Here is a 23,970-nt window from a genome sequence, read left to right as displayed (position 1 = left end):
GATGTTGAAGACTCCTTTAGCCAACTTATTAGGGGCCCAGGGGCCCGTTTCTCGAAAGTCCATTTGCAAGTAATTTACCGGGCCCGATAAATGTCTTTGGTGATAAATGTTTCATAACAGAAGTCAATTTTTGTTAGCTTTGAATACTAAATTTTAAAATCTTATAATGCTATGAAAACATTGGCCAAGTACCATGTCTGTAATCATTGTGTAATCGGCAAAAAATCATTTAAAAAATGTACTTATCGGGCCCGGTAAGTTACCGGGACTTTCGAGAAACGCGCCTCTCCACTCTACCAAGTTAACTGTAATATAAAATAACAGAATATTTTAAATACATTTTCTTTGTATCAATTTTTTAATCTTTAATCGAATGAGAGTTTATGTCATTAGCTGAATTTAACAAAATGGAGTAACAATTTTATTGTTCACTCGAAAGTTTATTTTATGTCAAATTATGATACTGAACAGTGTTATGGGCACAATAAATACTCCACCTGATGGAGTTTGATGAAAACTTGTTTGACGTTTCCGATGTTGGTGTTATACATGACAAAACTTCAGACTCCAACTCAATCACTGTCACATACATATCTCTCTCCATGTTAGGCCAGGCCTCCAAAATAGCCACACCCAAAAGCTGAACCCCGTTCATCCGTGTTTCCTATTCTGTGTGTGCGCGGAAGGGGGTGGGCTGGGGTTTGCCCATGCAAAATGTGGTACTCTCGTATTTGTACCAAGATGTTATCGCCGTCCAAAATATCTCAACCTTGTCTTTTTCTGAGCTGACGCTACATCAACGCAACCTCGATCGGCCAAAGTGTAGCTATCGGTGTTACGCATGCTCAAGCCGACCGCTGTGGAACCAAAACTGCTGTCGCACAAGATAAGAAAATCACTCTCGGCCAATAAAAAATGGTCCACTAACATGGCAATTATACCTTCGGTAAAAAGGCCTGTTTCATTCATAGTGGAGTTATTTTCATCTCCCAGTAAATTATTTGTGCGGTTTAAGCAATAAGCCGTAACATTAAATATTTCAACGTTGTAGCAAACAAGTGTTGTGTTACTGCTATCTGTGTAGTTACATTCTGCAGTAAAATTAAGAATTGACGTGTTAAAAAGGATGTCCAAATGTTGAATCGTTAAATTAGAAGTTATGACTTTGCGAGAGAAACTTTCCCCGGCAAATTTTCTGACTTCTGTGTTGTCCGTTGAGACGAACCATCGAACCTTCGATGTTCCGTTTGTGAAGATTTCGTTTTCTACCTTTCGCGCGCATTCAAAGAATTTTAAAAGATACGAAGTATTTTTGGCATTTGATGATCGTTCGTTGTCAGATGCATAATAATCAAACTGATCATCTCCCGTTCGAATGTGTATTCCAATAACCGGCCCTGCATCAAACCCCAGCTGTTTTCTCATTTCGTTGAGTTTCAACGTCACAGCCTCAGATTTCGAGAACAAGAAATCGAATGCGCAGCCTATAAGATTGTATTTCGGCGTGTTAGAAATCAAAGGCTTGATTCCCAATTTTTTGGCGCGTTTCATTAAGTACGGATTTAGCGTAATCCCTCCTTCTGAAAAATACCATATTGTAGATATTTCCTCAACTGGCCAGTCGAAGTATTTTTCCAAGTCAGTCGTGGTTAACCACTTTTTAAAGTGACTGCTGTCTTGTATAATCCACCCCTCAGCCTCTCTGATATCAGTCTTCGTTGTTCCCCAGTAGTGCCTCCTTATTTGGAGTCCCGTGCACACGTCAATGGGTTCCGAGTAATTCCATTGGATGTTTCGTGGCGTCAGATGGTTTTCTATTGGCTCAGGCGCACGCCAATCAATCAAGAAAGCCCTGTCAGTCAGAATTGACAGGTAGAACAGAGAGACCACGGCTCTGAGCCGGTTTCCATAGCCACAGCACCCTTGTCTGGTACCAGGGCATAAATACACCAAATATTTCTCTTTGCGGCGTTTACTCAGGATATCTGCATGAAGTTTGCGATACTTTTCTTGCCAACCCGTTCCACAAATTTCCATCGTCCTCTTTTGTTGCCAGCTATCAAAATTAAACTTCTCTCTCCACAGAGTTGGCATGTTTTGACCCAAAGATGTGGACTGAACATTTAGATCTTTTACATTTTGAGTCGCTTTTTCAGAAGACGATTTCTTAACCTGTGGTCTTGACTTAACCTTGAGAAAAGCTTTTCCTGATGTCTTTCTAGTTGTTGAAATGAAAAAGTCCTTCTTTCGGCTCTTTTTTGTCTGCACTTCTTTTGACAACGGCAAGGCGTCCGTGTTTGCACTCGTTCTCTTTTGTGTTTGTTCTCCTTCTCGCAGTTTAGTGTTAGAATCTTCATTTAATTCTTCTTTAGCTTGAGATATTTCAAAGTTCTTTGTCGTAGCATTTTCTTCCACCTTGTCCAGTTTTTCTCCGTGTATTGCCCCTTTCGCTGTGTATCTTTTGACTTCCGCACTTTTTCTGACGTCTCCATAATATTGAATAACGGTGTCAGCTTTTAAATTTACAAGGTGTCCTGTTGAAGGGAAAGGAAAACTTAAGCTTTCTTTATTTCTAACTTGGGATCATGCAGTCATAATTTGTTGTTGATTAGTGCTCTTGTTTACCCTTGCGTGAGGTTCTGTTCTTGGGTGTTTTACCAAGTGAAACAAACTGTAATATTTTTTCGTCTCGACAGGGTGACCAGGGTAATTACAAGGAACAATTTTGTTGCGTTAAAAGTTGTTATAGTGCAACATAGCGCGCGGATGATTTTTAACAAGCAATTTGTTGCGGCCGACACATGTCCGCAAAAACTTGTAACCCTTTATCGCAACAAAACGTTGCTTTAAAAGTTGGCCAGACGCTATGTCGCGTTAAAACTGTCGTTAAAAATTGTCCTGTGTACTGAAACATGACCTTAAACAAACAAGCAAACGTGAATCACACGACTGAATGAAGCAATAAAAACTCCACACACAAACACGTGGCCCGTGCCAAGCGCGGGAAAACATGCGTAAGGCAATTTGCGTGTGTTTTAGTTTCTCTTGATTGGTTGAAAAAAAAAAGTGTTTTCTAACTTTTCTCTGATTGCTCAGCCGGAGTTTCTCGCTCCTAGGTTTTTTCAAATGATTTTTCCTGTAAACTCCTGAAAAGCCGGCAAAGTAGTGATTTGCAGTTTTGGCAAGTAAAACGGGCCTCAACAAATCTTAAGTAGCTTGTTAAATCCCTTCCCCATAGTGACAAGAAACGAATCTAAGAAAAAACCTTGATTCTTACCTCTTATTGTAATATTCTGGGTCCTTCCAAGATAATAGGCAAGTATTGCCAAAACAACAAGAATGAGGCCCAAAAATGGAACAAATTCTCGGCGACATGGGGCGATTCCTGGTATTTTACGTTGTCTTTCATTTATAAGCCCACCTTTACCTGTTTTCCTATAACAAGAGAAAATAAATTTAGGGTTAGCCATGATTATGAACTACCCAGTTAATGTTAGTGCTTTCCATTTGTCAGAAATTGCCGGCCAGACCGGTCGGCAAATGGAGTGTACCTGATTTGAAGGACCGATTTTTCGAATTCTTCAAAATAGCACATTCTAAGAGTATTGTGCGTCATTTTAAAGCAATTAAAAAAAAGTGTCGTATAAACTGGCCTTCAAATTGGTGCATTCCGTTAGCAAAATTATTGAACTCGCCGACCAGCTATAGGAAATGAAAAGCGCCCTTAGACTCCACGAGTTTTGGCAGTTTTCCTGCAGCTTAGATTTTCCGATTCTTTCTTCAGCGGGAAAAGGAGCTGATGATTATGATGAAATGATTACGATAAACTGAATTTGACGTATCGGACCTAACTCCTTCATATAAAGACGGCCACTGACAGACAAACTTAATAGTCCGTCTTTTGCCCATCTCCACGCGGAGAAACTGTAAGTTTATCTACTTAACAATCGTTGCTTGCTCAATTCCATCGCAGGCTAACACAGTTAAACGGCCATCGTCGCTTCCTATTTTATACGTCCCGTTCCGCTAGAAGAAAAACCCGTTTCTGCAGCCGATGTTTGCTAGTTTAGCCAGCACTTAGCGGAAACTAGTGTTTCAAATATAAGAACTCATTGTTCTCTACAAATTCTCGAACCCAACAGAGGCTGAAAATTTGGGTAAACAGTTGCGAGACGAATGTCGCTTTTGTCAAGAGCAGATTTATGAAAAACAAGTGTATACCGTATTTAAAATTCCAAAAGTAAACGGTTGTTTATTTTTTCGGATTAAACCCGGACTCACCCTGAACGGTAGGGCTAACGCTCGACTGAATCTCCGCACTCGATAAAACCAAACAGTCGTTTGACACAGCATCACAGATTTTAAGAAACTGACTCAAAACACCATCATCGTTTAATTTTCTGTTATCAATCAAGAGAATGATTGAAGGCCCTTGCTTCCCAGTGCTTGCTTCCTTCGTTACTTTCTGTGGAAATGGAGACGAAGAGGAATTGGGGCCGTTTCGATCAGGCAGCAATTCAATAAGGTAAGTACAGTATATAGGCAGAAACCCAAGAAGGTCTTGCAATATGGCGGCGAGCTGATCTATACGAAATACTGTCATTTGCTCTTTGATACGAGGATGTTTTAACATGTTCTAAATACAAATACTGACTGGTATTTGTTTATGCCGTTTTCTTTACTCACTCTTGATACACATTTAGTTATTACCCAATCTTGTTTGTCTCAAGTTTTCTCAAGCTGTTAGTATAAAGCGATACTAAAGTTTTCTTAAACTTTAGTATTGGCCAAAATGATTGTTCTAGCGCCAAACCTAACGGCAGCCAATACTCAACTAGTCGTCCAAAGTGGGAGGCGGACTACTTCAACTGATCCAATTCCCCCCCATGCCAAACGCCGTTTATATTATTCAACACCAGTTACAGTCATCAAGGGGCGATATTCAGCCAGCCTTGTACAACTTTCTATAATTTGTAAAACTTCACACTTACCTTGTCTCGTTTGTGGCCGCTTTCATCCTCAACTGAGATCAAGATATCAAAAATAAATCGTTCATAGGCTGAAAATTCTTTCGCAGTGAAGTAGGAATTCAATGAACACTGACGTTTTAGACCGTAGTAAATTCTTTGATGTTTTCGCAGACAAAAGCATGGTTGTCTGGGATCAGACTTTATCGATCGACTCTTGATCGGGAATTGTGATACATTTGATCGCCTTGGGGTTGACCTACAAAAGTTCGAGTTTGCGCTGTTTGTGATTTTCAAACCGGCGTCTGAAGAAAGTCAAACAACTTAACTTAATTTGCATACAGGAGGTCAGTGTTGGACAAGGACAATAATGACATTTTATTGATTTACTTACGCAAGATTCTTCATCCGATTTAATTAGTATCGCATTACTGAAAAACTTCAATGCCAGAGTAAAGACTCACTTTTATGAAATTCGTGATATGTGGCCCCAACTTTGGAGCCTGAGTAAAGTTTTGGCTCGGGACAAAGTAGTAAACTGGTTTCGTATGGTTTATACTTTTTACGACTTATATTTTTCAGTCAATCATAACCTGAGATCAAGTCCGATTTTACCAACGTTCTTATTTTCTCGGCTCATAACAAGTTTGTTCAAAGAGGACCCACCTTGTCTGGGGTAGGGGGGTTATCGAAGACACCACCTGTTTCATGAACATTCCAACAAAATTTTATCGGCTTTAAAATTTGAGTTGACACAGACGTATTCAGCTAGCAAGAGTCAGCATTGCTAGATAAACAAGAAAAGTGAGGTTTGTCTGATCGTTATTTTTTACAGCTGGAAAGAGGGGTGGCAATAGAGACACGTTCTTTAAGGTTGAGGAAGGGTGTTTTGATGGGTCCCGCTCGAGTATAGTAGTTTTGACCACTTCCTTTACATGATCTATGCTTTCGTTAAACTCGGGCCGCGTTTCTTGCGAGAATGGTTTACCGAGCGAAACGGAAATAGATCCCAGATCCTTTTCAATTTCTCTTTGGGTTTTACGTTTCACTTTATGGACGATAGGCAATCATGGCCACGAATCATGTTTGAAAATCCTTGCTCTCCACACCAGCAGTGAAATTTTGCAATAAATCATAACTCCTGGTTTTAACGTTGGTTTTAATTTCATAAAAAATATCGGATTTAATTAGACCAAACGGCTCAGAAACCTTACCTCTTGGGGTTCCACATGCCTATATGGCTTATTTAAAGGAGAACCCCTCTCCCTCCGGAATTTCACTGTAATATAGACAACCGGCGGGGTTTTTCAAATAGGTACGATTCGCCACCGGTGATTCGCCCATCATGGTTTTCATTTGATCGCGTTAAGTACGGTGGCCACCGTAGGTCTAGCCAAGTTTTGACCTTAATACTATCCATACAGTATATTTTTCGACCTTTTTTTTATTTTGCTGTTGGCTTTGCCGATCACGAAGGAAACCTAATTCTTTGCCTGGTAATAAAACGTGGACGGATTGTTGCTTCCGAGTAGCGAAAACTCGACTCAGTTTTTTAGTTAAAATGAAAATTTTTTCTAAAAAGAGCGCTAATTTCAGTGAATATTTAAAGTGATATGATGAGCACCAATTCACGTGCACTTCGTGTAATGTAGTGCGTTGCGATAAGTCGTGCGTTGCTACTAGTAATCAATGCGATGAGCCAATCAGAGAAGAGTATGATGCACGTGGGATGAAGTAGCGCGCTTTCCAAACTCGTCGTTGAAACTTGTTTAAATTTATTCAAATTTGACTTTTTTTTGGCACACAACTCGAACTGCGTTGAACAGAAACACATCTACCTTCGTTCGCCGGACTAAATATCGATGGAAATAGCAGTAGAGCACCGTGAATTCAGCAGCACATTTGAAGACTAGTGTAGAGGACGATAACAGGTCAGTTGTAGTTTTCACGTTTAAACATTTTGCGTCGTTTTATCTTATTCCTTCACACATGTACATGCATGCATGTCAAAGAAATCTCATCAGATTTGCTTCTGTGAATTTACAATTTTCTCCGGCCTGTTTGTTCGCTTCAGTTTTCATTGCAACATTTGATTTGCACCGTTGTAGATTGAAATTTAAGCTTGTTTTCTTATTCTTTGCAGAAATTTTAAGTCCTGAGCTAGAGAAAAAAATTCAGAGTTTAAGTTGCCGTACAAAGCACGCTGTCAAGTCGGCACTTGCGAACAACAACACTGAGTTCACTGCTTTTAAAGCCATAGAAATTTAAAGGTAAGTCTTGTTCTAATTCTACACCCAAAATGAAAAACTATGTTTGCTTTCATTGCTTTACGTCCTAAAAAATTGTAAAAGATTTCCGCACAGCCCCAACATTAACATCAATGTCATACTAACCCTCTTACATAAAGAACGAGTAAGAACAGAGTATGAGTCGCAAAATGTATACATAATTAATGTATGGGGCTGTGCGGAAATCTTGCCAGAAATTAGTGAAATGTAAGAATTGCTGCTCTAGCTCAGAGCAACAGGAGCAATGTAGCGGTTTAGTATGTACTGAGGGTGAACAGGTTTAATTTCAGCTAATTTTTTATGGGGCATTTGGCCTGAAAATTTTCGTGGATATCAAAACGGTAACTTCATTTTCCAATGAAATGCTGAAAGTCAAACGGAAGTGCACAACGTTAACTAAAATTACATAATACATAGGTGAATCAATGGCGATTTATACACAAAGGTACACCGTGCAAAAGAAACTTTGTCCTGCCCTTTGAAAGATCAGTCCATCCAGGTGAAGTTCAAAAGCAAAACTGTGTACTACTTCAAAACCTTAGCTCAAGTGTATTGTAATAATAATAATAATAATAATAATAATAATGATTTGAGCAGCCTAAAGTAATTAGACTAATTAGACTCTTCAAAATATATGCGGATAATAATAATAACAATAATAATAATAATAATAATAATAATATAGCGCCTTATCCAAACGTTTTAAGGATGACAAATAAATGTAGGGCAGACTCAAGACTCTCAAATATTATTTTAAAAATATAGGTACCCTAAGTAAATAAATTAGACAACGGTTTGAATTGTTTGGTGATGGTGCGGTAACAATATATTGAAATTATATTTTGCTCTTAATTTCAGTTTTCTGGGCCTCTTTAGTAGACGTCGCAGCGAAATACATTGCCGCTCCAACATTACAGTGAAATATCCTGAATATCCGTGGCTCCAATGCATCCAGCGTCACAGCATACCCAATGGTCTTCACGCTTATGATCAGCTTCAAACCCATGGCGCGCAAATGGTCTTGTTCAGTACCACAGTACATACAATTACCAGCAACGGAACCTTAGCCGCCACACTTGTTCCAGCCTCCAAACCATGGTTCCCTATTGGCCAGACTACCTTAAGCCTCGCCTCAACCAACCAAGGCAAAGAAAACATCTTCAATATGGGCAGGCGCCCATTGGTCAGTCTTTTCCTTGTGGGTTGGGAATGGGGGTTAAATAGTAGCTCTGGATGAACCTCTGGATGAACCTCAAAACACACTTTATACACACACGTTCGGCCAGAAGTCCGCGGACTTCTTATTCGGCTTAACTTAACTGTAGTTTAATTAGTTAATGGGACCCTGGGTATGGTTCGCGCTCCGCCCCTTAAGCCCCCTGTGGGTTGGGTTATTCGGCTAGGTATCGGATTTCATTCAGTCGTACTTCTTTTCTTCAAATTATTCGTCTTTTGTTCGATGTTTTTTCAATCGGCACTTTTTTTCTAGACTTCATCGGTTTCAATGTCGACTATTTTCGGTAACACTTCGTCATCGTCATCATCGTCTCCGTGGCGTTCTCCCGCTTAGTTGCGCAAAATTCAATTGATCTATCACGCTTCACTTGACAGTCCAAGCGCTGCACAAAGTGAGGCTTTACATCGTAAGGTTCAACCAGACTTAAATTAAAAAGCAGAATTTAGTAAACTGGAGACGCAAGGCCATTCAGCTGTTGTAGGGAGACCTTATTTGGCCACTCCTTACAAGTTTAATGGTTTTTCCAGTGAAGGTAGATAGTTAGCCAGGCTCGCAGTGTTGGACGGCTATTGTCTTTCTGAAGCGCCTCGCTAATTGTCAAGAAAATCACCGATATCGGATTCAGGTTAGTTCATGCAGGAGATAACGAACAAAGACGGTAGCCTGGCGCCAAATTTGCGAGCGTAGATCAGATCTCAGGAAACTCGTGACTTCATAACACTATTCAGACCGGCTTTTTGCTCGTTGCCAACTGGAAGCGCCCCCCCCCCTCCCCTCCCCTGCGTTCCTCCGATCTGAATGGAGTTATAATAGTTAGTGGGGCATCACGGGACAATACACAGACCTTACCTTAAATTGTTTAAGCACGTAGCCTTCGCCACAAATCTACAATGGAGAATCATCACAGCACCTGGAGCCGCGCCATAGGCAGTCCAGCAGTTAGCAAAAATGTAGATAGTACAGTAGTTTCAGGATGATAAAGTGACAGACATTTAGAAGGCTTTTCTTTCGATGGCAGCATGGACAATGAGACGAATACGAAAGCCAATTCGTCATAAGCGAATTCACGTATATCTGTTTCTTTGTTGATCTTGCCTCGTGGGAGGAGTCTTCTCTGCAAATGAGAAAGGCGTGCATTGCACCTTGCGGACGAGTGAGCATAGAACGTCTACAACTCGTAGGCGTATGTAGTCTTCGCAAACCTGGTTTGGTACGAAACGTCCCTCAGACTTCACTGGTCCTGCACTGGCACTGTGTATTGGCACTGCTTTGGTGCCGGCCGGTCGAAGAAAGAAGACCAAAGATCATCTCGCACCAACGGTAAGCTTAGGTAGCTAAGGCAGTCAGTGAAAGTAGACGAGGTACGAGGTAGTTGCCAAGACGGTGATGGAAGGAATCGAAACGATGTGCCAAGGATCTGGACCCGAAGAAGGTAATATCAAATCTTTTGCACTATGAACGTATTTTGACTACCACGCACTACATTAAATTTTCCTTTAGCCTGGCAATGACTGTATTGCTCGAAATGAAAAAAACTTACTCGCATCTATCCTGAAGTGATTATAGTAGCTGTAGTCAAAATACCTTGTTGTGCAAATACCTGGTTTGTTTCTTGAATTAGGAAGAAGAGTGTAGACATTGCAGACAGCATATAGCACTAATAATTACAGCTTAATCACAGCTGTTTTAACTTGCGTTGCAGGACAAGCTTCAAGATTGGCGCGCGAAATTCTGCGAGTAAAACTAGATTCAGGGAAAGGGAAAGATTCTCATAGCACTGTCGCTAATTAGGGTTTTTAAGAATTACATTCGTGCGCTTAGCGCTTCGCTACAGCTAACTCCCCGCAACGCATGTTAAATCTGCTGTGTTGTAAGTATAATATCAAATAGTGCGTTTTCGCAATGGCGTAATTTGGATACGACCACTGCAATTTCATCTTCGAGTCAGAAAATTGCTTCAATTAGTCGATTAGATTTTAGGGATGCTTTCTTTCGTATTTGCGCAGCCTAAGAGGGATAAGGCCTTAGACAACTTCAAAAATTCAGTCACATAAATTGGACCCCGGTAGTTGTATTCGAATGACGTTGCCGTGAAAACGTGCTATTGGCCGGCCGGCACCCGTCCCAGGTAAGACTTGTCGTCCACTCAAGCCTTACATCGCCAACCTTCACTCCAGCTACGACAGGAGATTGCAACACAATCCATGGAGGATCTCTAGCGTGGAGAAGCAGCCTGGCAATGAGGTACGTGGGTTAACCACGTGATACAGCCACGAAGCTGTATCACCCTGGAAGATAACACCAGTTCCCAATCACTGCTGAAAAAAATCCTCCGTGTTACTCCCGAAACGCATCGTCGTAGAAAGCATTGGTTGGAAACGATGTTATCTTCCATAAAACGTTTGGTCCGGATTTCGATTTAAACTTTCGCTCTCATTCGACCTTCGAAAATCATTTTTTCGTCTTTTCGTTACGATTCCGGTCAATTCGGTTTTCGGCTTCGCGCACAGTTCCTGTGCTACACGCTCAAGCTTGGTATCAACTGTCTCGATACCAAGCCACAGCTGATCCCTGTGTAACGTCCAGGGACCCTGGAGTGTTCCATTTACTCGGGGTGTCACGTTTAACGGTCACAGGAACACTCTTCGGTTTTCCTGGACGCTAAATTTTTCATGTCGGAGCGCGCCCCGTCGTATATTTCGTTTAGGTCCTGTGGCTTAATTAACATTACTTTAAGAAATAATGTAATAAATACACTTAGAAAAATAAAACTAAAAAACTGTGTCTTGTGTCTTTATTCTTAAACTGCGACTACTTAAAATAAAACTAAAAAACTGTGTCTTGCGTCTTTATTTTGCGTCTTGTGTCTTTATTCTTAAACTGCGACTGCATACTTAACTGAACAGTACTAACGCAGCTATTTTATTTCAGGAACAATACTAACCAAATGATTCGGTTTCAGGAAACAAACGACGATTTTTTTTCTTCAAAAGAGTCAACGTCTTTTTTCGGCGACAACAGCTACGACATTTAATGGATGAATTTGATTCGGTTTCGGGAAACAAACGACGATTTTTTTCTTCAAAAGAGTCAACGTCTTCTTCGGCGACAACAACTGCGACATTCAATTGATGCATTTGATTCGGTTTCAGGAAACAAGCGACGATTTTTTTCTTCAAAAGTTTCAACGTCTTTTTCGTCGACAACAGCTACGACATTCAATGGATGCAATTTGATTTGCGACTTTTCTAAGTAAAAGTCGCATGAATGTAAAAGCCATATATAAAATGGCGCTTCATTTCTCAAAATAAAACTCTGTAAAACAAACTAAAGACTGGATACGTGTTTTATTCGTGTCCTTGTGTGGTTATTTAGTCAACTAACGTTTTAGTTTCAGGCCGGTAATTCAAATCTGGATTTTGAAGACTTCAGAGTACTTCGTGATCGCATTCCGGCTGAAGCTTCCGAATTTCTTCCTTTTTTTTCACGACTGGCTTTTGTTTTACTTGGGATGAGAAATCAAGATGCGTTTAGTCTACTTACAGCGATAAGATGGCTCATCAAGTTCCTCCAGTCGGTTTGCTGCGCATGACACATATACACACTGCAATTGAGCTACGTTATGATCCACGGCACTTGTATGATCCACTTGCTGAAGCTTCGGAAGACGTCCTGAGAATTTTCCTTTTTTTTTCTTCTTCATCTGGCCTGACATTTTTTAGCAATGTGAAACCAAGACACATCAAGTCCACTTAAGGCAATCAGAAGGATCCTCGAGTTCCTCCGTCTGGAGAATACAGTTGAGACGTAACAGGTGTCCAATGGTGAAGGTCTTCCATGCCACGCCCTGAAGTTGGGCAACGTTATGATCCACGGTATCGAACGTGAGCGGTAAGCCGCATTTTATTTTTTGTCCTTGTTTTAACAAATGATATTCTGTAGTCTTTCAGTTCCTATTCCTTGCGACGTATGTTTGCCAACAGCCACTTCTTGAGTCCGTTTTTATCAACTGAAGGCTAACCGCTACTCAGTCGTCGGCTTCGGAGCGTGCACACCATACTGTAAGTATAGCAAAAGCAACCTTGTGGTTTTCAGACTCGATCATTACACCAGAATGGATGACAAGGAATGGATAACGAGTGTTAATGAGTTCTGCAGCCCATGGTGTGTAAGCCCAATGGCCGGTTTAGCGGTGCGAACCAGCTTATATTCTCATCAACTGTTTAGTACTTTGTAGAAACTCTAAGAAGCAGTTATCTCAACACAGACAGCTGGCTTAATGGGATTCTAACCCAATGTTCAGTATTCCATGCAAGATATTAGAGGAATTTTTCTGTAGCTTCAGTCTAATTAGATTTAAACCCAGTTGACCTCTGTGGTACTGATAAATTGTGTTAATGCTATTTAACTGAGATATTTGAAGCAGGCCAGCAGGTTATAAAAACCGGTCAGTACCTTAACAATGGGATTCAAACTGATTCTGTTATTTTACGTTGCACATTTAACGCAGCTTGGAAGCTTAGAACAATCGCTGTAGCTTCAATCAAGTAGGATTCAAACTCAATTGACTTCAAGTACTGGCTCGATTTTCTACTAATTGTGCTGTGTTAAATTTGACATTGAACTGAAAGCAGCTAGATCGACAGCTCGAGAAAGATCCGTGAAGCATCAATCAGACTGGATTGACTCCCAAGTGATCATTATGGTAACTGGTTCACTGTTGTTCTATTTGTGTTCTGGCGGGTACAAGAAAGACGGCTTAACAACATGAAAAGCGCAGACCAAGTTCCATGGCTTCAATCAAATGAGATTCAAACCAAGTTGACCATTGTGGGTCTAATTTACCTTTCTACTTACAGTTTTGTGTTCATATTTAAGGCATTTGAAGGGATCAAAAGATTAGAACATTGTTTGTAGTCTCAATAGATTCAAACCAAGCTTGTGCAAACAGGTTCAGCGTGCTTAATACAGGTTAGAAGTTCCGACTGAAAACAGGGGCAGGATTCAAACCTGTAACCCTTATATGTAGCCTCCGTCAGTTAAATATCTAATTTTTCAAGTAGGACAACAAAAGCAGTATAAGTAAAACAGTAAATTGATTTAACCTGCTCCTACGAGAGTAGTTTTACTATTAAAATTGCTTTTTTACAAATTGTAATTTTGACCAGAATTTCCCGGGACGTTTCAGACAACTGTCATCGTCTTCGTTTTTGAGCGGACACATTCCTTCCAGTCCTGTGGACAGCTGTATGCCGTTTCGTGACTTCATACATGGTGTTTTGACTGTCAGCCTGTCAGCCCGTAGTGTACTTTTAGAAAAGGTGAGGCAAAACAACTGAGGCCAAACATGCTTCAATATGTGGTACCCGTGAAATTTTCTACTGTCTATCCGTAATTGTCATGCGTTAATTGTTACACGTCAGAAGCCTAGAATATATTTTGTCTCGATCGGACATAGGGCCACCGAGATAGGTGTCTAGCCTTGGCAGCCGAGAGAATAGATCAAAAGACAAGAAATAATTGGTACTGGGAGCTGGTTGACGACAATTGATTACATGCGGGAAGTTTGAATTTGAGTTTAAGTTTGAGTTCGAGCAAAAGTGTTCACGTTAAGGTGCAGCGTATGAAATTAAACCTAAATTATACCTAGCTTTAATAGTTTTGCATTAAATCAGCAGGGTGCTAGGCTCTAAATACTAAAAATCAGTGTCTAGGTTTAAGTACACTAAATGTAGGTTCGGGATAAAATACTATAAAATTAGGCTAGGTTTTCAACCTAAAATAAACGTTTAACTGTAAACACTAAAACCAACACTTAACCATAAACTCTATAATATTATGAATGCAAGCTCGAACTTAACTCAAACTTGAAACTCAACCTCATCAAATGACTAATATCAGCAAAAACGTTTTTGGGTGGGGATTTCTATTTCTATTCCTGTCGTAATCTACTATATCAGTGGGGGGGGACAGGGGGGCGGGAGCCCGGGAGAATAGGGGGCGGGAGGGGTACGGGAGACGGGAGAGGAAAGGGCGGGACGCGGGAGTTCTAAGAGGACGGGAAGCGGGAGAGCAATACAAAGCAGTGAATTTCTTTACTCATTAATGCGTTAGAATACTATCAAAAAAAGAACCCAACAATGTTTTACAATGTGATTTGTCCTCCATTTAGCGTCCTCCGAGGCTTTACACAATATTTTATATCCAAGGGCACACAAAAATTCGTGCTCAGGCGATAAACAGGGTTGCTTCCGGTGAAATTGTAAACCCTTTCATTGTGTTACGTCATAGCTCATGAAATGTCAAGCGTGGCATGTAAACACATGTGTGAGTGCCGCGCAAGTTGTTAGTAGTCTCAAAAGAGGTGAGCATACGCGTCTTGTAAATTTAGTATCAGAGATATAAAAAAAATTCAATGTCGTCAAAGACCATTTTAGTAGTTCTTAGTATCTTTCAGTACGGTAGTGAGAAATCTGGGGCATGGACGACCTTCTTGGGAGTTAGCTCCCAATGACCGCCAATCGGACCGTACTAAAGATTTTGCTGCATGGTGTATGGGAATTTGCGAATAGAATGCTGTTTCAATGAGCACGTGGAGAGTGTGGAGTGGTTCGTTTCACGACGCTGTTTTTCGTTTTGGACAAGGCAAAATCGATTCCTATCACAATAGGCAGCCAAACAGCACGGGAAGCAACCAGGAACGACTTAATAGAAAAAAGGTGTAGGATTAGGAGTAGCAGGAGATCAGTGCCGCCTCCTCGGCACATTGATGAAGACTTCTTTTTGATGAACAGTTTGCCTAATTTCGAACGCTTTTTTGCATTTAATGCAGTAATTCTTTCCTCAGAGCAGAAGCAACGAGCTTAGAATTCACCACCAGTAACCCAGAGATTTAAAACTTGGATTGAAAGTAGGTCCTAAAGTTTCATTTTACCTTTTCCCGAACTAAAAGCAATTTTTTCACGCAGTTTTAGGGAGTAAGGATATCGAGAAAGATATCAAGATTATAATTAGTGTATCAAGTAAATGCGATGGATCCGCAATACAGCGCCAAGAATTAGGCAGACGTACTGAACTCTAACTGGGGCGTTTGGCTGCCAGCTCGCCATGTCCCTATTTGAATTACATGATCCCAACAAATGAATAATTAAGAAATGCAACAACTACTACACTGCACGATGGACTAAGACTGTTGACACTGAAAGAATGGTTAAACCGTCAAACAAGACGAACATGTTAGTCAAAAATTAAATACAAAGAGCGGTGATAAAGATAATAAACTTGCGCATTTTAGCTTGACGTGGAATATGAAACGTCAAGTTACATAAAATGCGCAAGTTTATTATGTTTATCACCGCTGTTTGTATTTTATTTCGGATCAAGCTACGATGGCTCAAGAGCAAAAGTCTTTATGTTAGTCAAAATTTCATTAACTCAGAGTACAAAACCTATCAATAATGTTAACGTTAATCAAAATAAATATAGTAAAAAAATGAAAAATGAACGGCCTACGACGAATGGTACGTCCTGGTACAGCTTTATGACTAATACGGGTTTTAGAGCCTTCTAATTTACTAGGGGACGGGAGAAACGCGAAAAAGGGCGGGAGGCGGGAGGCAAAGGTACGGGAGGCGGGAGGTTCTGACCCCCCTGTCCCCCCCCACATATCACAGTCTGTCAATTATATTTCAGTTACATGTCACTTTCTTCAGGCTACTAATCTGTCCATATTTTGAGTTGCAACTATACCAGGTTGTTCTAGATGCCACGTGCTGTTGCACGCTCATCCAAGAGCTCGAGAAAGACTCCTGTAGGGTACTGAAGGTACCATCTGAGGTTCCTATTGATGACTGCCTGCCAGTGCACGGATGTCCCGTCCCGTCCCGTATCAGTGTCAACTTGTCAAAGTCGCTTTGAGTTCTTTACATTTTTGCATATACTAAAACTGTTTATATTTTAAGTCGAATTTTTTTCAGGAAGTTGTAGGAGTCGTGCAACTGCGCATCATTATCAGAAAGCTGAAGGAGCTTCCAAGGATTTTGCCGTCCTGGCATCATGATGTTGAGCCAGTCCTATGTTACTATACACGACTGCCTGCCAGTGTATCAACGTCCCGCATCAATATTGGCTCAGAAGCATTTAGAGGAAGCATGACCGCCATATCTGCAGACTTCTATAAACAGGACCCACCCGAGAGGATGACAACAGCACTTAGGAGGTGCCTAGCTTCCACAGTCTACTGAACGCGATGTTGCTATTTCTGCTGTCTACTCCACGTGGTAAGTAATTTTGTGCATCAGCCGCGACTAAGTACATCACAGTAGATAGCTAGGTCATTAAATTGAGAGTTCGCTTCTGTTTTCAGCCAATTAGACTAAGCCAAAACTTTGAAGCAACTTGTTCGCACGTTACGTCGTAGCTCCAAACACGTGCATTTGAATTTGTATTCGACCAGTGAACGTAACATGACAGTTTGCGCGGTGTAACTTATTCTCCTTAATTTTAGCGGGTTCTTAAATTCGCGATTTTCGCGATTTTAGAAAATTCGCGAACTTAAAGACCCGCGAAAAATAACGACCGCGAACTTTGATCTCACGAAATTTAATGGACATAGAAAAATCATGTATTTGTGTTTTCAAGGTCCTAAACAATTTTTAACACAACGTGTTAGTACAAGGAGCTAACATCTATCAACTTTAGATGTCAATCAGTGTCAAGATTCGCCTCAAGCATCTAAGTAATCATCTTCGCACAGTTCCTCCAATACATCCTTTGTACAGTCGTCAAATTGACAATCCTGTCCCGGCTCCTTGTAGTGTCTAGTTACGAGTGTCTTGAATCTTTCCATTATTGCCCTGTTCCTTGGTGCATCGTCCATTTCACATATCACCTCAACAGGAATTTCCAGACCTCCCTGACTCAATGGGGATCGACGATAGTTTTCATCAGTAACGATACTCTCGATACTCCATAATGACTCGGAAGAACAAGAAGACTTTTTTTTTTATTACTGTAAGATTGACTTTTGGAGGAATACAGCTGCCGCTAAGGGACAGCATATTGGTTTTGTTTCGCTTGTTGATTAACGTACAATTTTTGTAAAAAAGAAAAAATAAAGTCACTTAATCGCCAATTTCGCGAAATTAAATTCCCTACAAACACAATTTTTCTCCACGATCGCGAAATTGAAGACTCGCGAAATGTGGCGAGAAAATTTTCGAGAAATTTAAGTCCCGCGAAAATAAAGGAGAATAAGGTTATCAATTTCCTGCGGGTTGAATTCCCGCCTACTGCAGAGGTCGCGGTCCACTATCAGCGGTAATCCGTGTGGAAGAAGACGTGCAGCAAGCTCGCCGTATTAAAAACACTCAAGAAAAGTTTTTCCTTTTGAAATTTCAGCGGCTTATTTCAAATCAGGGGATTTCAGCTCATCGATGCTTTCAAGTTTTTCTAGTGTTTTAAGTTAAGACACGTTTCTTGGCGGTTTGCCATGGTGTTTATTTCATGGTGCAATTTAGTTGGAATGAAAATAGACGTTTGAGCATGCAACGGGAAGCCCTAATATTAAAAAACAAATTCTCCTATCTTGTCCCCATACTTTTCTTACGAAATTACTAGAGAGAAGTTGTTCAAATATCAAGAAAATCGTCTTGGGTGATCATATCCTTAATTCTCATGATCTCAGGGTTTTAAAAAACCATTGATATTACAAGGAGAAATTTGATGCTGATCACTATTACGTCACATTTGGGCCGATCCGAAAACCTGCTTAAGCAAACTGTGATCATGTTCAGGACATGTTCTGGATAGACGTGCTGATCACAACATCACAAGAGAGAAAATTGCGACAGAGTAAGTCTCATGACATGACAAATAACACGAAATTTGATCTTCTAAATAAATTTTCTTGCTTGTTTTAATGTTCAGGCAGTAGTGCTCAGCTTGAAACAGACAACCAATACTGACGTTTTCTCCAGAGTCGTGAGCTGTTCTACAATGTCTATGACAGGCGAGGTACATATATTGTCTGTTATTGTAAATCAAGAGAGGATGAACACATTCAACTGCTCTGTTTAAAGAGACAACTTTCATCTTCTTTTCTTGTTACATTCGAACCTGTATTAAGCGGCAACGTATTAAGCGGTCACCCTCTATTAAGCGGTCAGTTGTCAAAGTCCCGAAAAATACTTCCCTTAATTACTGTAATCCTGACCTGTATTAAACGGTCACCTCTATTTAGCGGTCGCGGTCACCCTACACTAAGTGCCAGTGAGCTGTTTCTTTTGTCTTGCCCTGTTTTAAACGGTCACTTTGTAAAAGGAAACCACTTAAATATGGTAACAAGTAGCGTGCCAGGCAACTGAGTTTCGAATGAGCTGCACAATCGTGGCGTTAATGTTTTACTGGTCCGTTTCAATACCATGCTCTTCTTTGTCATAGCATTTTATCGCCGAACTTTCTTAACCAAGTAAGTGATGTATTCTGTGCAAACCTGTATTAAGCGGCTGTATTAAGCGGTCACTTAGCCATTCCCCGAGGGTGACCGCTTAATACAGGTTCGACTGTACTTACCTCTAATAACATTTTCAATATTTCTTTTGCGCAGGACAACGCCCCACTCCAAGCGATGGAGGAGCATTCCGAATCAACTGATGACAAAGGTAAAGGAAATATTATAGTTTCTTATCAGGAACGAATCGCTTTGGAAATTTTGATTGTACAGTGAAGAAAAACTTGACTTTTTGGCTTCGGCGTTTTTGTACCTAAAAGGATAGATGCATGGGAAAAATAGTTCTTTTTAATCAAGGAACAAAAAACGGGTTTTAGAAAACAATTTTAAACTCCAGGATGCTCGAAAATCCGACAGCAACTTTATTAAGTCAAGGAGAGCGGTCATTGTTTCCTAAAAGTTTTCTGCGACCAGAAATGTCGACTAAAGAATCTAAACAGATTAAAGTACGGTCCAAAATTGTCCTGAGCGAAAAAAAAAAAAATAACAATAATGATAAAAAAGTTAAAAGGAGAAAAAAAAAACATATTCGAAATATTCCTTTTGAATATTCTTGTATGGTGTTCTCGACTGATTAGATAAAAGGGAAATAAAGACAAAAAATAGGAATAGAAGTGTTCGCCAGTTATGTCAGGGCAATAGGTAGCGCTCGTCTAAGTTGTATCCCGAAATTAAACCAAAAATACTGTTAGTTGAAAGCCGATAATTCTCAAATAGCATTTTAGTATACGCTTGCGTCCTGAAAGGTGGATACAATTAAAGGAGCCCTGTCCCTAACGTTGGCTTATTTCAAATTATGAGTTCTTAAGACTGCCAATTCTTTCTGTGGCTTTCCGACGCTTTTTTTTTTAGTTTGCATGTGTCCTCTTGTTCTGTTGGTTTCGCGGCTATGCTTGTTCTATTGCAAGAAACACGACGTTGCCGGCCCTGAAGAACAACTCACAAATTAAAGCCATTCCCGGTAACTAAACGGGCCTTAGAAGGGCACTATCATGGAGATTTTGCTGTATGTTTGTCGAAACTGTTCAATTATTTGACTTTGGACCTCTCCTCAAACACAAAAAATACTCTTGGAGCAGCCGGGGCTAAAAAAAAGTTGTAATCCGTTTCTATTCTAAAACATCGGTAGCCAACGATGAATGATACTAGTTTCTGTGCACTAGTAGGGTTATTGTTAACAAAACTGAACCATTACTTTGACCTTTACGTCTGTACAAATATGTTTTATTGGATGTTCAAAGTGACACTGAAAATAGATGACACCCTTTAAAAAGCATAAACAGAACCCAAGCGATACAGGCATTTTTTCAGTCACTATCAAATCTATTCTCGTGTCCGGATGTTTGTCTTTTGGGAAAACCTCTGGTACATTGGTTCTTTTATCTGATTGGTGAAAGAAAATCGTCCAATGTAAGTCGCGTCAACCTTTTTCACCTTTGCTTTCTACGCGCGTAGACGCATGACTTATAAAAAAATTATCTTCAGTTGATACTTCAGTCTTTCTGTGAAAGATGTTTCTTGTATCGATTTAAACTTAAAGTTTTATTAAACTGCGATAAATTATCATAACATACATTTTTTTATAGTGTCGTCTCTCTGTTAAAAGACTTAAACTTTTGTGAAAAATTTTTTTCTTGGCAATAGAGCGCACGGACTTTGGCCAACATTGTCAATAACACTTTTGCGACGGCTTTCTTCTTTCCAAGAAACTTAAAATCGTTGATCTTTTTTAATACGGTGGGTGATATATTGAAAATCCATCTTAGGCAATTCTTGGGCAAAGTGTTTTTGCTACAAATGTTAAGCATATGCAGTTGTGCTGTGTGTCACATTCCTGACACATGAAAGCGGATTTTACCAGATGTTCTCTGCCGAAGAATTAATGAGAATATCTGGGTACGAGGCTAACAGAATGCCTACTGTGTCTATAGTTAGGAAATAGAATTTCCTTATTTGGCTGATTATTTTAGTGGTGTGACGTAATAGCTTGTGACCGTCATGTTGAACTTGTGATCCAAACGTGCAGGGGAACCGAACAAGAATTTACATTAATTCAAGCAAAATACGTCAAAAGTTCCCTGTGTTACCAGGTCGCTGTTTTCCGGTCTTTTAAAGACATGTTTGTGTAATTGGAATAGAGATTGATTTCTTCCGATGCTGATAATTTAAGTTGAATTAAGAACATTTGAGAAACTCAAATTTTATTTCTCGAATTTACAAGCTGTTGTCTGTTTCACGAAAAATCCAGGCTAACCCTTTTTCCCATTTTTAACGACACATTTGCTCCTTCGCCGAAGGAGTTTTGAAAACGAAAGGAATTAGTTTAGCATCGAAACGAAATTCCAGCAAACATTTTACCGAACAAAATTGTGGATTTCATTTCTTTGCGACTAAATCCCAATTTCTGAAACAATTTTATTTAAGGCCGGTTCCGAATAGATATCAACCGATATCTAGGTTATCCTACATAAACGTTTTCTAGGCTGTCGTCTGGTTGATTTATTATTTAGGTCTTAATTTGCATTAGTTCTCTAAATAGACATGCTTGGGAGTTCTTGCCGACCCATTGGCTTGCATCATTGTATTTGAACATTCTGTTTTTTAAAACTGTTGTTCTCGGTCCCAGTTTTCATTGGATACCCGTTAATTGGATTGTATGGCCGTGTAAGTATATTTAGGTTTACTTCGATCGCTTAACCCAAAGATTTTTAAATCATTGTAAATATTCAAGATTCTAGTTAGTTGAGAATAGTCGGAGTTAGTTGAGAGTTTGTTGAGACACAGTTGTAAGATGGCATGTCCAGTTTTGACCGCTAGAAGCGAAGCAAGTCAAGATTGAAGTCGACTGGAGAAAACACAAAAATGTCAGCCAGAATCTAAACAGCTTGGTACTTCAATACAAACGCAAGTTCGTACGTCAATCTCCTTTTAGACGATTCGTTTTCAACATCAATTATCGCCTGTTTTGAACACAATTCATCAAAGCCATCCACACTTTACGGAACTGTAAATTCATCCAGGTTGGATGCATGTCTAGATCTACCAGTTTAATTTCAAACCATATTGCGCATCGAGATTTCGCACGTTGCAGTTTGTCGTTTTGGTTGCATGGTATCCTGGGAGAGAGAAGAGGGAGGGGGGGAGGGGAGTGGGATCTTCAGAAATTGGGTTGGTGTTTGTAGCGGGCTTCATTAAACCGTTAACTTCCTTCAAACCAAAGTGTGTATTTTTCCCACCCTGTTCACATAAGGCCCTTTTAAGACCCAAGGAAAGGCTTCAAATTCACGATGTTAATCAATGCACCTCTCAAGACACAAAGTAGTGTTTAATTAGAGCGGTTTTCATTTGAGAGTCGTAAAACCAAAACCAAAGTTATTACCCTGGCCAATCACAACAGACGCAAAAAGCGCAATGAACAAATCAGAAATTGAAGTAAATAGATGTAACCGACGCCAAACGAGGGAGAACTGGTGCGAACAAGGCATGATTGGTTTTGGTTTTGCTGCTGATTGGTTGAGAAGGTGGAACGTGTTTTGCTGGCCAACCACTAAGCGAAGTAAAGCAAAACCAAAGCAAACGTGGAATTACTTTCGACACTCAATTGAAAACCGCTCTTATAGGACAATAATTAGTAGTCTTATAACCTGGAGTTGCACATCATGACATTAAAATTGAAAAATCCAATGCAGCACACTCATGATCACTCTCCATCCTTTTGCTTTCGTCAGGCCCACTGTCAATGCCTTCAAACATCCAGGAAAATTTGCCGCTTGCATTTGCGATGCTGGAGAAGATGCCCGACGAGTGGAGATGTCAATATGGCACCCCAATTCCACCTGTTTTAGCTTAAACAATGGTATCTAGGAAACAAGGCTCATCCGGGATAATCGTATAAGTATTTTATGAGGATCTCTGTTATTATATTGTCGGCATGCGTAAAAATAAAAGTGGTTAATGCTTGGTAGTGGTTCATATTTACTGAAAGTTAATTTTTACATAAAGTAACTGATATAACTCTTATTGGTGATAAAAGAAAGAAGATCTCAACAAGTCTAAACGTTTTTAATTTCATGCCAAATTTTACGAAATTCTAATGAGCGGTTCCTTAGAAAACAGTTCATTTCCACGAAAACAACCAGTCGCAATTTTTTGGTCAAATGCGCATGCGTGGCTTTAATTGGGTTTCATGACAAAGTTGAAAAGCATGCAAAAGGTCTCGGTGAATGACTTTTTTGCTCGGAAAGAAAAGAAAAAGAGCCGTCCAGAAACAAGAAACTTAGTTATTTAGGATCAAAACTAACCTTTATTATCCATTTCATGTGAAATTGAGGGATCACTTTATCGACCGCCGTATTTACGTACCACAACCTTAGCGCGCGCTTAATAGCATCACTAACAGAATCTGTAAAGCGCGCGCAAACTGTGTTCGGCCACCTTAAGCTATTTTCATACAGGAACTAAAACCCACCTATCGCGTCAAGGAGTTTTTCTTGAGCATCGGGGTTGGTTGCGAGGAAATACGCAGTGTTGAATAAAGTATTGCCAGTTGTCTCAAAACCAGCCAAAAGGAAAGTGACGGACTGGGCGGTGATTTCGTCGTCATTAAGTTTGCTGACTCCGTCAATATTAACCTGGTATGAAAAAGTAAACAAGGGTTTGAGCACAGTGTAGAGCGGCTTTCAACTGAGTGTCGTAAAACCACAACTAAAGTAATTATTTTGACCAATCTTTTTTTAACATTACTTTGACCAATCTTTTAATAATAATTTTATTATAATAATTTACCAATTTGTATAGCGCGTATTTACATATTCTGATCAATAGCGCTTTACAATCATATAGTTAAGAGAAAACGAAACTACATTACCGTGAGAATAAAGTAAACTAAGTTACAAACTATAAAAAAATACTTCTTAAAAAGATAGGTTTTAAGTCAAGATTTAAAACTGTTATTTAGTGTTGCTTGTT

The 23,970-nt window shown here is 39.9% G+C and overlaps 2 protein-coding genes and 1 long non-coding RNA gene across 6 annotated transcripts in view; 2 read left to right on the top strand and 1 right to left on the bottom strand.

Annotated features, from left to right (window-relative positions):
• LOC146461735 (man(5)GlcNAc(2)-PP-dolichol translocation protein RFT1-like) overlaps positions 1–517 on the top strand; it is a 5,779-nt gene extending 5,262 nt beyond the window's left edge. The window contains exon 3 of the mRNA XM_085086568.1: positions 1–517. This exon is cut by the window's left edge and continues 858 nt beyond it. The gene's annotated coding sequence lies outside the window, so the exon portion shown is untranslated.
• A 128-nt stretch (positions 518–645) lies between these two features.
• Positions 646–22,758, bottom strand: LOC146461734 (uncharacterized). 2 transcript variants are annotated; one of them, XM_085086566.1, is made up of 3 exons: positions 22,647–22,758; positions 3,278–3,435; positions 646–2,534 (listed from the first exon to the last, which is right to left on the bottom strand). In XM_085086566.1, exons 1-3 carry the CDS (start codon positions 22,661–22,663, stop codon positions 745–747), a joined length of 1,965 nt encoding a protein of 654 aa, XP_084942692.1. In that variant the 5' UTR covers positions 22,664–22,758; the 3' UTR covers positions 646–744. The 2 variants fall into 2 exon arrangements, with proteins under 2 accessions (XP_084942692.1, XP_084942691.1); XM_085086565.1 differs by lacking the exon at positions 22,647–22,758 and adding an exon at positions 4,992–5,321.
• Positions 16,197–22,962, top strand: LOC146461733 (uncharacterized). 3 transcript variants are annotated; one of them, XR_014857325.1, is made up of 4 exons: positions 16,197–16,771; positions 18,420–18,506; positions 19,099–19,153; positions 22,731–22,962. It is a non-coding gene; the product is annotated as an uncharacterized LOC146461733 (long non-coding RNA). The 3 variants fall into 3 exon arrangements; XR_014857324.1 differs by lacking the exon at positions 16,197–16,771 and adding an exon at positions 18,282–18,344; XR_014857323.1 differs by lacking the exons at positions 16,197–16,771; positions 18,420–18,506 and adding an exon at positions 18,613–18,960.
• The last annotated feature ends 1,008 nt before the right edge of the window (positions 22,963–23,970 follow it).

This window comes from Pavona decussata, unplaced genomic scaffold, assembly GCF_977016875.1.
Source record: "Pavona decussata unplaced genomic scaffold, jaPavDecu1.1 SCAFFOLD_195, whole genome shotgun sequence".
In the NCBI taxonomy this organism is placed as follows: Eukaryota; Metazoa; Cnidaria; class Anthozoa; order Scleractinia; family Agariciidae; genus Pavona; species Pavona decussata.
This window is presented reverse-complemented; position numbering and strand designations above follow the sequence as displayed.

Coding starts and splice junctions, on each gene's coding strand:
- LOC146461734 (XM_085086565.1), bottom strand. CDS start 5,017: ATGAAAGCGGCCACAAACGAGACAAG. Junction 3,436..4,991: donor GCGGCCACAAACGAGACAAG/GTAAGTGTGAAG, acceptor CTCTTGTTATAG/GAAAACAGGTAAAGGTGGGC. Junction 2,535..3,277: donor CCAGAATATTACAATAAGAG/GTAAGAATCAAG, acceptor TCCCTTCAACAG/GACACCTTGTAAATTTAAAA.